Genomic DNA, 14,116 nt, shown 5'->3' on the forward strand with positions numbered 1-14,116 from the left:
GGATTGAACCCATGACGGGCATGTTGTTAAGTATACTACGAGACCGGCTCAAACAAGAATATAATCTTTAAAAAAAAAACTCCGCAGTTCTGAAGAAAAAGTTTGTACCGTCAACTCTTATTTGTTAAGGCATTTCGATGTCATCAAGCCTAACGAATTTGCCGCCTGGGTACTTCAAAATAAAATTAACAAACATCAAGAAAATTTTCAATGCTTAATTATAGTCAAGCAAATAATGCAAAGCATTTTTCTGAACAGTAACTACAATTTTAGCAATCAGATAATTGGTGTGGTATGAGATAATCTTAAAGTAGAATGTAGTATAAAGAAAAGCTAAAATTATCATTAACTTTTCATTAATTTTGAAATTTTTCTACAGCGAAAAATTGTTCACATTCCCATCTGCATCCATAAATGTGTATACACCTTGAGGGTAAAGGGATTAGTTGACATTTCAGCAGCTATCAAAATGTAAACAAACAAAAAAATCCCCCACGAGAAATGCTTTCGCAGGAAGATGTTAATTTCATTGAAAATTCTCTTTCCTTCGAGGAAAAAGTGCGTAATTTACATCGTCTCGCTTGCAGATGTCTCTAATCCTTTCACACTCTTCGCAGGCGTCGGTGATATTTCTTCTCTACGGACAGCGCAACCCGCAATATGCGCTGCAAATTCTCACCGTCGCTGGACGTGCACCGGAAGGCGAGGAAACAAACTTCTTGGTCGATTGGATGAATCACGTGCCACAGGCGGAAAGTTGGGAGAACGAACTGCTAGAAGCGCTGACCATAATGGAGCAAAATCTGCTGCTGCTTCAAGCTGGGTTCGATGACGCTGAGCTTCGGGCCAAATATTTCCCACAAACGGCTGAGATTGCACTTCACGTGCATCCGATGCTGAAAGGGCTGTATCACTTTTGTGAGCGTTTGAGCGATGAAAATGCGCAAAAATTGGTGATCCAGCTGCAGCAATCGACTACTTTTGCCCCACTGAAGCACGAATGCATGGAAATCATTCTACTGCAACTTCTCATCAACGGAAACATTGAGTTGGGTTTGAAACAGTCCGGTGTGGAGAGTAATGTTTTAATGCTAACGGCCGCATGCAAAGCGGCAGAGCTGTACGATGAAAGTGATTTCCTCAAGAGTATCGCATCCCATTATAATCGAAACGTATCGCAACCGAATCGCGAACAATCCGATGCAACTGCCAAAAACATTCCAAAGGTTGATGATTCGCTCAACACACATGCTCGTTCGAACATACCATTACCACCAGTGGTACAGCCAGCAGCGTCATCGCTCGAATCGTACACGTTTCATCCTGCCCGCGCAGGCATTGTGCTGCTGATCAATCAGTTCACCTTCTATCGTGAAACCAACCCGGAGCTTGTCGAGCTGGTACCCGCACGACCGCTGAAAGATCGCAAAGGTACCGAGGTAGACAAGTGCGCGCTGGAGCGGCTTTTTACCGACTTTGGGTACGATCTGCTGGTGGAAGAAAACATTACCCACCATCAGATACTGCAGGCGGTGCAGCATGCAGTTCAGCGCACGCAACCGATACACTGTTCGCTGGTTGTGTGTCTGCTTTCCCACGGCCAGGAGGGCAAAGTGTTCGGCGCGAACAGCATTCCGGTGGAGGTGCGCGCGATCCAGCAGCTCATGGCTAGCGAACGGCTCACCGGCAAACCGAAGCTGCTGATCGTGCAGGCCTGCCAAGGGGCGGACCTACAGTCGGCTGTACCGGTACCGATCTACGAGCACGACGGGCTGGAAGGGTCGGAAAAGACGGCATCGGTGTTTATGGATTTTCTCGTTGCCTGGTCGACGGTGCCCGGCTTCGCCTCGATACGGCACATTGAGAAGGGGTCCTGGTTTATACAGGAACTGTGCGCTAAGTTGCGTCAACTGTACCGAAGGTAAAAAAAACGCTAGCTTTAGGTATGGCAAAATGTATTCTAAATCGATGCTATAATTACAGCGAACATATTATGGACATACTGACAGCTGTGATAAACGATGTCGCAAGCAAGCGGGGCTACGGTAACGAATGTATGGTACCAATCGTACAGAGCACACTGAGCAAAAAGCTTTACTTTCACCGTCTGGAGTGAGTCAAACGGTTTAATATGGGGATTGAACACGACCAGGTGTCGTAATGTTCCTAAAAGACAGGACCGTGGTTCAGTTTCCATTCAGAGCGGCTGCCCGTAGCCAAGGACTGACAATCCTTTTACGTAGTACCAAGCCTTAAAGACCGCGTTGAAATAGCTGAAAAATGTCCTTCAAGCTAAAAGCACAGTTTTATCATTCCTTGTTTGAAAATGAAATCTTTTATTGTTGTAATTTTAGAATAATATTGATGAGAGATGAACGGTCAGGCCGTATTTGATACTAGTACATTGATAGTGATACAATATTTTCTGCAAAATACGCTTCACACATACAAATGTGATTAAACTATACAATATGCAGATTAGGAATCACATATTAGCTAAAATAAAACCTCACAGTAACATTATTATATTTTTAATAATGGTGTATGCGAGTAGTTTATGAGAAAATGGTCCACTTGATAGAAAATGGAATAAAATCGTTTAAGAAAACAAGTGGAAGAATGTTTTGTCATTTTTTTGTATTGATAGATTTGTTATCTTGTCTGCTTTTACTTTTTTTTAAATAAGTATAACCTTAATAATGTTATTTATTTGAAAATGTGTTTAATGTTGTAATTTACTTGTTATCTTATATCATTTTATCGTTTTAACTAACAAATTTCCATCTTGTTTTTTGATTTTGTACGGACCAGTTCATTTGACCCGGTTACAGGGCTACTCAAAATTCGTGCAGATATAATACAGGGTTTCACACTTTATCTCAAGACCGCGGGACCCCTTCCCGAATCTGTCTTAGCCAAAGCCAAGATTGCGGTATGATGCTTGAAATCGTTGATGATACCTGAAAACGTTGATGATACCTGAATTCATCGGATGCAATGCTGAATCTGCGGCACATTTCTCGAAACACACTGGTCCGCGCCGAGGACATGCGGTCGAATATTTTTTTACACGGATAACCTTTGTGTACACCAGTCTATTAGAAACACTCAATTATCCTTTTCGTTTTTTTTAGCAAAAAAAAGGCTATTTAATAAAATGAGTGAATGCATATTTGTTCAATTAAAATATTTACAAGTGTTACGAAAGTAGTTTGAACTGTTTAAATAATCTTTTCTGGTAAAAGCACGAAAAAAATAATTCACTGTTTTCAGTACACTGATGTACACAAAGGTTATCTGTGTAATAAAATATTCGACCGCATGTCCTCGGCGCGGACCAGTGTGTTTCGAGAAATGTGCCGCAGATTCAGCATTTCATCCGATGAATTCAGGTATCATCAACGTTTTCAAGCATCATACCGCAGTCTTGGCATTGGCTAAGAAAGATTCGGGAAGGTGTCCCGCGGTCTTGAGATAAAGTGTGAAACCCTGTAACTCCAGAGGACTTTCTTACTTACTTATCCGGCGCTACAACCGCTTTGCGGTCTTGGCCTGCCTCAGGAGTGTCCGAAACCGCTCACGGTCTCGCGCCTTCGTCTGCCAGTCCGTTATCCCGACCTTAATGACCGACGCCTCCACGCCATCTTGCCTACCACGCCTCCTCTGTCCCTGTGGACGGCTTAAAAAAGCCTTTACGGGCTGGGTCGTCCGTTTCCATGCGTATAACATGTCCAGCCCACCGGAGCCTGGCGAGCTTTATACGCTGTACGACAGTGAGGTCGCCGTACATCTCGTATAGCTCGTCATTATAGCGGCTCCTCCATTGTCCTTCCACACATACGGGGCCAAGTATCCTTCTGAGCATCTTCCTCTCGAACGCGGCTAAGAGGGTTTCGTCAGATTTGGACAGTGTCCATGTCTCAGAGGCGTATGTGAGCACTGGTACTATATAGGTACTATACAGTCCCAGCTTCGTCCGTCGCGACAGGTTCTTTGAGGTGAACTGCTTTTTCAGGCTGTAGAATGACCGGTTGGCAGCCAGCATCCTTGCGCGCAACTCAGCTTCCATACTGTTGTCGTTGCTGACCTTTGACCCCAGATAGGTGAATTCTGGGACGACTTCAAAAGTACGTTCACCTATCTGTACATCACGCCTACGTAGATTCGGATTATTTATTGGTAGGTCCGCTGATGTTGCCAGCATCAGTTTGGTCTTTGCCTCGTTTATCTGCAATCCGAGGCTCTCTGCCGCCTGCTCAATCCCTTGGTAGACTTCTGCTACATAGGAGAGCCGCAGACCAACTCCAGAGGACAGGAAAAGATTTTTTTAAATGAATTCCTAGTATATACAATACAATCATAGGGAATACATCAAAATAAACTGAAGCTGAATCAATACTGGAAGTGAATATAAGTTTAAATCCATATCGGTTCTAGAACTAATCCGCAATCCACATCTACTCCAAAAGTCCTGAGCTTATACAGTTTAGATCTACTGCAGAACCCATACCGATCCTGTAGCAGACCTTGAATCCATACCGATCGAGGCACTGATACTAAACCCATAACCGCTCTGAAACTGATACTAAATTCCAATCAGTCCTGGAACAGACCCTAAATCTATACTGATCGAGGAACTGATACTGGCCTCATACCGACCCTAGAACTGGTTCCCAAACCATACATGTCCTGAACTGCTCCTGAAGCTGAATATTGATTCTAGAAGAGATCCCAATCCATACCGGTCTCAAGTTCATTTAGGTCATGATATTTTGTTATTCTAGTGCAAAAACTGTTCCTGTATTTGAATTAGACATAGAGCGGATCGCAAACCTGTCCCGGTTCAGGGTTATATTTGCCAAAGAACCGTTCCCGGCAACAAATTTTTGATATACATATTTCGCATAGGCATTCAGCGTATAAGTACGGCCTGATCCAAGTAGCCAGGAAGTCTGAAGTATAAAAGCCGATGTTAATGCTGAAATATCCAGCTAGTTCCCCTCCTCCGGATTTAACCTTCCTTGATTTTGTTTTTTTGTTGATGTATAAAAACCAAGCAATTTATTTATTTCTAACAAAACAATAAACTCAGGATTCAACAAAAGTCTAAAAAAGATAATTTTACTACCGCCCAACGGATTTTTGTAACGGTCATCTCACATTTCTTCCTGAAACCATGCGCCCCCATCGAAATCGACGTACGTAGCAAGGACGATGTGTCGATGAAACGCGCCACCAGCCAAATAAATCGACCAACAAACCAGGATAACCCGCTCGCCGTGGGTGTGTGTCTGTGACTGTGTGTGTGGAGAAGGCTCGTCAGACGAAAACGCGACGGGTTCGTTGACAGTGCGTCCGTCGTCCATAAATTCCCCACCCATATTGCCAACTAGCCTGGGCGATACCGTCACCACACCACCCAGAGTTCGTAGTAAAAATGGGTCCGCACCCGCCAGTAGCACAGTAGAGCAGAAGCTTCCAGCAATACCGTTCCGTTCCTTATATCCCGTGACCCCGTGCAAATTGTGAATTGTGATGCAAAGGTGGACAGTGGCAAAGGATGCATCCGAGCAGAGCGTATGAAGCACACAGGCTCGGGGACAGGTTACAGTCGACGAAGCACAATCGCTGTGTGGGGATTGCATTTTCTAGTGCAATCGGGTGCTAGTGTTAACCGTGAGTTCGTCCTTGTCGTGTAAATGGTGTTCGTTCGTTTTGTGCTTCCAAAATCATTACTTAGACCCAGCCGTAGCGCGTGATCCGTCCCAGGTGCAGGCGGGAGTAGCATGAAGTGGAAGGTGGGGCAGGCTCAAAAGAAATGCAAACCCCCCTCCCATTAAAACCCAATCCAAGAAACGTAGTAACCCGTGCAAAATCGAGCCAAGTTCAGGCGAATTCTGCCCACGTGGTTTAGGAAGAACCATCTCCCTCACAACACGCATATCCTGGAAAGGTAGGGAAAATTCACTTAAATTTGCGTGATTGCGTGGTGTCATTGGAAAATACGCTGCAGTATCCTTTTCCTCCCGTCCCCTTGTGTGCGTGTGTGTGTGTATTTGTGCAAAGCAGCGAGTCGCGACAGTCACTTGACGTTTGCGACACCCAAAGTGGGGCAGCAGAATCGATCAACCACGGTGGGATACACCTTTTGTTGATCGATATTTTCGACGACGGCGAGCTGTCAGGATATTCGACGACGCGTGTGGAAACACCCAAAACACAAACACACGTCGACGACAGGCGAGGTTTGAAGGGGACAGAGAGAAAGAAGGAAAAAAAACGCGCGCCGAAAAGAGTGACGGGGCACACAGCACGACGCTCCCGTCAAAATAAACATTAGCTCTGTGTGTCGCGCGCGCGTGTCGAAAGTACTCCTTCAGGCTGTGCTGTGTGTTTCCCTTTTAAGTGTGGGAAATAAATGTGTGTGTGTGTGTGCGTGCGTTATGTACGTCATTTGGTAGGCGAGTTTGCTTGTGAAGTAACGTAAATTGAGAAAGAAATTAAAACAAACTCACCCAACATTTGTGCTTCCCTATTCCTCTCTGTGTGTGCGAGTGTGTGTCCCCCCTCTCATGGTGCAGTTTTATTGACAACTCGACAAAGAAGCATCTTCTCCATGGCATCCTTTGTTTGGACATGTCCGTCCGTTCGTCGTGTGCGTGTGCGCCCCATTAGTGCTGCATAATGGGAAGCTGCAGTGTGCATCCAAAGCAGACGAATTAAAGAGCCCTCTTCCAGCCGCAGTAGACAGTATGACACGGTAGAAGCAACACAAACCGAGTGAAGTGCAAACAGTAGGTATAGCGGGTAGCGTTCTTCCACGCACAGGCAGGCACAGGCGTCACGAAGGATCTGTGCAAAGGCAACTACTAGGCCAGCAGCGCAACAAGGCCAGCAAAGATGCATTACCGTCACGAGGATGTTGTGCTGGAGCAGCACGCGAGAAGCGAGAACCACTCGCTCGGCGGTGTTGCCGCCTCCGACGCTAAGTACGAACAGTCCATCGTGTGGCCGTTTCTTATTCAGGCAAGTGTGGTTTGTTTTTGCACTGCTTTGGCAGCATTGTGTCCTAGCAGTGCATTATTTTAAGTCATTCTGTTTTTCCTTGCATAAACCTCTCCAACACAAACACACAGAATGCGATGGAAAATCCGCTCTGCACCACGACCACCTCCACCACGTCGACCGTTTCCGTGCTGCTGTGGACGACGATTGCAGTGTTCGGGATTGTTTACACCCTGCTCGGTAAGGATATGCAGCGAGCGTATGTCGTCTTCCCACTTGACCTCGATCTCATTTTTTTTTTTTCACGTTGTTTTTGTGTGCTGCTGGGCTGTGTGATTTTCCCGCCCGCAAGCGTTTATCATCCGGACTGTGAGGATGTGACACGGTGTGTTGTTCCACATTTTACGAGCGTCCTTGAGAGAAGGTTGAAGCAGTAGTGACGTTTGCGTGTTATTAGCCCCCAGGTGACTGCTTCGTCGTTTCAAAGCGTTTTGCAAATGCCTGCTTGTGCAGAACGAAACGAAGTGCATGATAAGGATTATGAGAGGCCACTTACAGGGTTTGTTAGCTAGGGTGGAAAATGCTTTTCGATTCCTTTTTGTGGCTTTATCAAACTTTGACATTATTATTAGCTTGGGATCAAGCTAGACACTCTGGAAGCAGGACAATCCTGGGAATTACTGTCTGGAAACTGCTAGATTCATTGGCTTTCTTGACCTTTTCTTCCGGGAAGTAAATTTACTCGGTTTTCCAAGTCAATTTTCATATATGAACGGCATTGTGCAACAATCGCTCTTGTTGGAAAAATCCAATAAGAATAGTCAAGGAGCTTGTCCAAAAAGGGTGCCGTAGAGCCCCGTAAAGCGTATCATGTGAAGTTCACTTCCCGTAAGAAAGAGTCAAGGAATTCTCTGACAACCATGAGAACCCCTCAAAAACCCTGTAAATATTTCCCTTTAGGACAGGCTCATATGGAATCTAATAGGAATTTTCAATATGGATCACTCAAAATCCGACTAGATCGGATTAGAGAAATCAGACTAGAAGAAAGGCTTTAGTGAATTGTATCTTGAATTTACTGTTTAAAGGTGTATATAAAAAAAACAGTGAAATACATAAATCCTTTTATTACTTAAATTCCTATTGATCCACTCTTTTGAAATTCATCTCAATTACTCACTGGACAATCTTGTGATTCACTCGTTTGAAATTCAATCTGTCCGTAGAAAGAATCTCAAAGATTATTGATTTTGACTCTTGAAGAGGAACTACGAGTATTAAAAAAATAAAATTAGACTCTTTTGGCCTTAGTTTAACAATTGCAAGTTTGCAACCACTCATCCAATCGTTTACTAGTTCGTCCAATCGACGGAAAGTTTGCCAAAAACTTGCCTGTGGCAGTTAAGCGATTTTTACTGCTTACAGCTATCGCAGTTCCACCACTTGAATTGAACTGAAAAGAATCTCAAACTAATCGACCAGTTCTTGTTCATTCTAACAGTCATAGCTGGGGATTCAACCTTGCACCCTTCAATCTTAAATTCAATTTGATGTGGTACTAATATTGTAACTCTCTTCCCTAGGATATCGATGTCTCCGGGCGATAGGATTCCTCACCGGGTTGGCAGCCGGTGCCGGATGTATTGTGCTGTTGCAGAATAAGAACATCACCGGGTTTGGAAACCTGGCTGCCCCAGGTTAGTTTATAGAACTGCTTATAGTTTATAGAACCGTCTACACGGGATGCTAACATTGTTTCTTCTCTCTTCACTAGCACTGGCCGTAGTGGCCGGACTGTTCGGTGCAGTGCTCGGCTCGACCCATCCCATCTCATCCACCCTGATAGGAGCCTCCGCCGGTGCACTAGTGGCCGGCGCAACGATTGCCGCCTGCATAGCCACGTTACCTCATTACATATTTGGTGTAAGTATTTGGAGGCGCGCTTTACACACACTCTCACTGTCCCCGTAGTCCTATCGATCCTTACCACTGATCACTCACTTGCAGGAGAACGAACTGTTCGTATCGGTCGTTGGTGGAGCTATCATTTGTGCGATCTGCGCACTGTTCTGCCCGAAGTTTACGTCCATCATCGCTTCCAGCATTATCGGATCGGCCATGATACTGTGCTCGATCGATTTCTTCATGCACGGACTGAACACACTGGACTGGGTAAAGGCCAACTTCCCCTAAGGTCTCAGAGGTTTCCGCGTCTATAATGCCTCTTCCGCTTCTAGATCTTCAACATGAAGCCTGACCCAACGCCACCGCCGTGCTGGGGCGGCGTGATCCTCTGCTGCTGGCCCATCTCGTCCGTGCTCGGCGTGCTGGTGCAGTGCTTCGTGACCGCCTGGAAGATCGACCACCGGCGTCAGCTGCACCATCGCCGAAGGCGACACTACAAGGGCCGATCGGGGTCGCGATCGCGCGAAACGCGGGAGGAGGCCCGCCAGCGCAAGTATCGCTATCTGTATCAGGTTCGCACCGCCCGGGGCGATATTATTTCGCAGGTGAGTGGGGAGGGGGGCCGGAAAACAAACCAACCCGCGTACGGTTCAGGTTTATTTATGTGCAAAAGTTTCCGTTTTCCTTAGATTCTTAGATAAGCCGGTTTCTAAAAAGCACGTTGAGAGGGTGGAGTGTTAGCATTGAAAGCCAGAAAAAAAGCATTAAAAACCCCGACCATCTAGTGCTGCTGCAGGTAATGGTGGCGGTTTGTGTGCATGCTTTTACTGCTTTGCCCCACAACACTGCGTAACACGCTGCTCGTCCTTATGCTTTTATGAACCAGGGAACCAGCACATGTAGTAGGTTAGCCGGCATACAGTGATGGATATGAAATGCGTGCGGAAAATGGGTTATAAAATTAAGTGGAAAATTGAATACATTTAACTATTTTTGGCATTTTTAGGTGAAAAGTTTTCAAACATGAAAATATTGTCTTACAGGGTTTTCCAGGGGTTCTCATAGTTGTCGGACACATTCTAGACTCTTTCCTATTAGAAGTGAACTTTAAAGTTTGGAAATTGGACTCTATGGCATCCTTGTTGGAGAGGCCCCTTGGAAATTCTTATTGGAATTGTCAAACAAGGGTGCTATAGAGTATAATTCCCATTACATTTAGTTCATTTCACGTATGAAAGAGTCAAAAAAGTGCCCCACAGCTATGAGAACTCCTGGAAAACCCTATAAATCATCATTTCACCCATTACGCATTTTGAACCACTCTTCACACACATACTCCCACATATACACACAATCCAGTGCCTGACGCAGTGTCTGTAAATGGTTAGGCATGTGTACGTTTCTGCCTCGTCGTTTTTTTTGTTAATTTTTGCTTTACTTCAACTTTTTGACCACATCAACCGCTAACAACCATTAACATACGACGCTTTTACGCATTTTTTTTTGCCGGTTTTTGCTTTGCAGAACTTTGTGTCCGCCCTGCAGAAGCACGTCACCACCGACTCGGGCCCACCGTCGGAGGTGTCGACGAAGCTCGGCTCGAACGATCGCAACACGGCCCGCAGCGACCGCACCCATCTGACCAACCTGCCCGACTCCGACTTCGACAAGATGGACTCGAGCTGCGAGAAGCGTTGACAGAAGCTGTCGTCCGGCTCGGGCAAGTAGTACCGGGGCCGGTCGGGTGGCGTCGGCCACCGGCGCAGCGAGCGCCTGTCCCGCCAGTACTCGAGCCGCAGCATCGCCCAGGAGATCGATCGCGAAATGGCACTCGCCATCGGACCCGACGGCCACCACGAGCCGCGCTGAATTTCAATCATCTGTTTGCGTTAAATGAAAGGAAGGGGTCTTTTTGTGTGTGTGTATGGAAATTATAGGTTTAATATATACATATAGGTGTTTTGCTTTTGCATTTACCAATCGGGTCGGGCCCGCGTGAGGTGGGGGAGTTAGTTTTTTTTTTTACAATCGTAACAAAAAAGCAAACAAACAAACTTTAATGGTGTTCCATTTAGCATTTAGGTGTTTCGTGCCAGGGATAAGGGGGTCGTACCGGGACCGGGAAGAAGCGATTTAAGGTTGTTTGCTGTGAGTGTTTGCAAAACGAAGGACGAACGAATGCACAATTAAACCAAACGAAAAGAAAAAAACAGTGATGAACAGTGGTTACCGGAAAATGAGGCAGAAAGTAGTTGGAAGAATGTAAGGAATATAAGTGAAATACTTTATCGTTTAAGGATGAAACGGGAAGGAGCATAATTGCAAGAAAAATGAGACAAATGTGCAGATAATGAAGCGGGATCAATGCGTAACTAAGTGGAGAAATAGTGGGACAGGTGCTCGAAGAGTGCTACGGCAAGGTAAAACCAGCGAACGCGAAAGGGTAAAAGGAGAGGATGTGCAATAGAATCCAAAGAGGCAAAAGACAGGGACACACACAGCTACACGAAACGTTATGCGAGAATATATATATATATAAATCTATAGTGAATAATAATAATTTTACAACAAAACAAATAAACAAACTCATACACCTTACTCTTACATTTATACCAGCTGGTGGTGGTGGTGATGGACGTTTGTCAGTGATTATCTTCCGCATGATCTGAATCTAATTCATGATTTTGAACGTAGTGTACTAAATGATTAAAACAAAAAGCATACACCTTAAGAGGGTTAAGAAGCAAAGATACAGAACTTAAAACGTAAAACCAAAGCAAGATGCATGCAAGAGGGAGCGCGAAAAGGGTTAGCATATAAATGTAAGCTTACGAAAGGTTATCCAACATATAAAAAACATCACAAACAAGCAGGAGTATAAATATTGGCGAGAAAAACAAACTTAAAAGCTCTTAAATCTTAAAGGAAGGATGCGAAAAAACGAGCATGTGTGTGTGTGTGTATGGCATGCATTTAAAACAGAACTAACTTAATCGTTTAATAAGCCACAGAGTTAAAACAGGATAAAGCTGGAAAAAATATTGAAATATTCTAACGAAAGCAACGGCGAGGCAAAGAAATAAGCAATGGCACAACAGGCAAGATGCGAATAAAAAGAAACAAAATTAAAAAAAAAACACACACACACAAAATAAGGAAACGGAACCGTCTAATGGTTCTACCCTCCCGAAAGAAGCGAAGAAGCTAGTGAAATGTATTTTTTGTTTCATTTAAAACTTTAGGCAAACACACATAGACTAGGTAAACTAAAGCGAGTGAAGCAGCAAAGGGGAAAATAAGGCAAATGTGAAAGATATGCAAAGCAGATAACACAAATGACAAGTAAACGATACGAGCGCAAACGATTAATCAAATAAAAGCCATAGTTGTAAAACGGTAAAGTGAATAAACAGAATGTACTAAAAAAGCACATGCTAGGCAGAGAAAGGCAAGATAAAAGCATACCCAAAACGTGTACAGAGTTGTATGTAACAGGGCTATTCGTTCAGTGTAACTACATTTATATCGTTCCAGATCTAGTGTGACTAACTGTTGTTCCTTTTCGGTTTCCGTGGTCTTTTTTTTATTAAATAGTTTTTTGCGTCATTTTACCACCGCAAATCGGAGTTTTCGTACGCGTTATTAAAAAAAAAAAGAAGTATCGATTGCATTCAAGTAAAAAAAGAAAAGAGAAAAAGAAAGAAAGAAAACCAGCCAATGTTGTTCGTTTGTAAGGAGAGCAAAAACAATCGATCTTAAAGAAGAAAAGAAACTGTGCAAATTCAACTAAATCGAAACACGCAAACAATTTGAATCGAAAAGAGTAGCAAATACTTGTAGCAAGTGAACGAACGTTGGAAGAATCGTCGTGCTGAAAAGGGTGGTACAGAGTGTGGATACATGAAACTGTAAAACAATAATGAGAACTGTGAAGCGAGGGAGAAAAAAAACAAGTGGAAAATGGAATTATGAAACTGGAAGTAAAGTGTGGATGGGGAAATGAAGGGATTTTATCGAAATATCATTGCACACACACACACACACGCAGTTGCAAAGTGTGTGTGTGTAGCGATTGTGCAATGAAAATTGGTGCTGTTTGGAAGGGAATAAACGTTCCGCTGAATGTGGAGAGAGGTTGTGCTTTGAAAAGTAGAAATGAGTAAAAACGGGAAATTTGCTAGAGTAGATGTGGAAGAAGGAAGGTTAGCCATGCGCAATATGAAGGGCAAAAGAAAGCTAGCTACTTAATGGATGTGTATAGGTTTATAAACACGGAAGCTCAAATATATAAACAACATATTTTGGAATTAAGCAAGGTGTGTTTTGATGTTTTTTTTAAATATCTATTTTAAAAATGGGTTGGTCGTAGTTATTCCTCATGTTTCCTTTTCTATTTTGCTATATTTTTTCATAAACTGTATTATAACCTTAAATTTATTTTTTCGATGTTACTTTTACAAACATACGAACATTAAAGTTAAAGTAGTTTGGTTGAAAATTAAACGCTTAACCTTTAACTTTAAGTTTCTCGTTCTGATCATGTAGATCAGAACAGTAGATAAATGATCCTCCATGATGAATGCAAATGAATTTCCCTACTGTTCGTTTGACTGAACATCCTTTTATCAGGAATTGAAGGAATAAACAGGCTCCGCCCACTTTTTTGCACGTTCGCACGAACGCACTAAGCGTAAATGAATGGACAAAACAGGAACTAATTCTTCAAAAATAGGATAAAAATAACTTATTTTATAAAAATTACGTTACCAGCATTTTGGTCTTTTTTATGATGATATTCATTGAAAATCGGGTCTGAATCTGATTGTAATCCTTATATGAGTGGATTTTGATTGATATAGTATGCAATCAGTAGATGGAATGAACTACTCTTATTTAAAGCAATCTTATATCAAGCACACAAAACTGATATGGTTTAACATTGGTTAGATTATATCAGAAAATCATGCATCATTACGGATTAACTTGCTAGGATCTGAAAGATTACTCAAACACTGTGAATAGAGGTGTCAAACTAAAATTACAGTAATCGGAATATTGCTTTATTAACCCAAACGCGAGCTTTAATATAAACAGTAATTAATGAGACATCGGAGAAGCCAGTCTATAGTTAAACTGCATACATTAAATGCCTAATTAAAGGTTATTGTTGATTATTGTTCTGCTAAATAAGACCTTTTTCAATGTG

At 43.3% G+C, this 14,116-nt stretch overlaps 2 protein-coding genes across 2 annotated transcripts; both read left to right on the forward strand.

Moving 5' to 3' along the window:
* The first annotated feature begins 442 nt into the window (after window positions 1-442).
* Window positions 443-2,528, forward strand: LOC120903661 (caspase-8). The gene is made up of 3 exons (XM_040313224.1): window positions 443-558; window positions 618-1,921; window positions 1,984-2,528. The coding sequence occupies exons 1-3, from the start codon at window positions 502-504 to the stop codon at window positions 2,114-2,116; spliced, it is 1,494 nt and encodes a 497-aa protein (XP_040169158.1). The 5' UTR covers window positions 443-501; the 3' UTR covers window positions 2,117-2,528.
* Window positions 2,529-5,306: 2,778 nt separating this feature from the next.
* LOC120902836 (transmembrane protein 198) lies at window positions 5,307-13,221 on the forward strand. Its single transcript, XM_040311871.1, has 7 exons — window positions 5,307-7,026; window positions 7,137-7,245; window positions 8,589-8,702; window positions 8,780-8,928; window positions 9,013-9,177; window positions 9,243-9,515; window positions 10,435-13,221. Exons 1-7 carry the CDS (start codon window positions 6,901-6,903, stop codon window positions 10,606-10,608), a joined length of 1,110 nt encoding a protein of 369 aa, XP_040167805.1. The 5' UTR covers window positions 5,307-6,900; the 3' UTR covers window positions 10,609-13,221.
* The last annotated feature ends 895 nt before the right edge of the window (window positions 13,222-14,116 follow it).

The sequence above is a fragment of the Anopheles arabiensis genome, chromosome 3 (genome assembly GCF_016920715.1).
Source record: "Anopheles arabiensis isolate DONGOLA chromosome 3, AaraD3, whole genome shotgun sequence".
Taxonomy (NCBI): domain Eukaryota; kingdom Metazoa; phylum Arthropoda; class Insecta; order Diptera; family Culicidae; genus Anopheles; species Anopheles arabiensis.

Coding starts and splice junctions, on each gene's coding strand:
- LOC120903661 (XM_040313224.1), top strand. CDS start 502: ATGCTTTCGCAGGAAGATGTTAATTTCATTGAAAATTCTCTTTCCTTC. Junction 559..617: donor CTCTTTCCTTCGAGGAAAAA/GTGCGTAATTTA, acceptor CACTCTTCGCAG/GCGTCGGTGATATTTCTTCT. Junction 1,922..1,983: donor TTGCGTCAACTGTACCGAAG/GTAAAAAAAACG, acceptor CTATAATTACAG/CGAACATATTATGGACATAC.
- LOC120902836 (XM_040311871.1), top strand. CDS start 6,901: ATGCATTACCGTCACGAGGATGTTGTGCTGGAGCAGCACGCGAGAAGC. Junction 7,027..7,136: donor TGTGGCCGTTTCTTATTCAG/GCAAGTGTGGTT, acceptor ACAAACACACAG/AATGCGATGGAAAATCCGCT. Junction 7,246..8,588: donor GATTGTTTACACCCTGCTCG/GTAAGGATATGC, acceptor TCTCTTCCCTAG/GATATCGATGTCTCCGGGCG.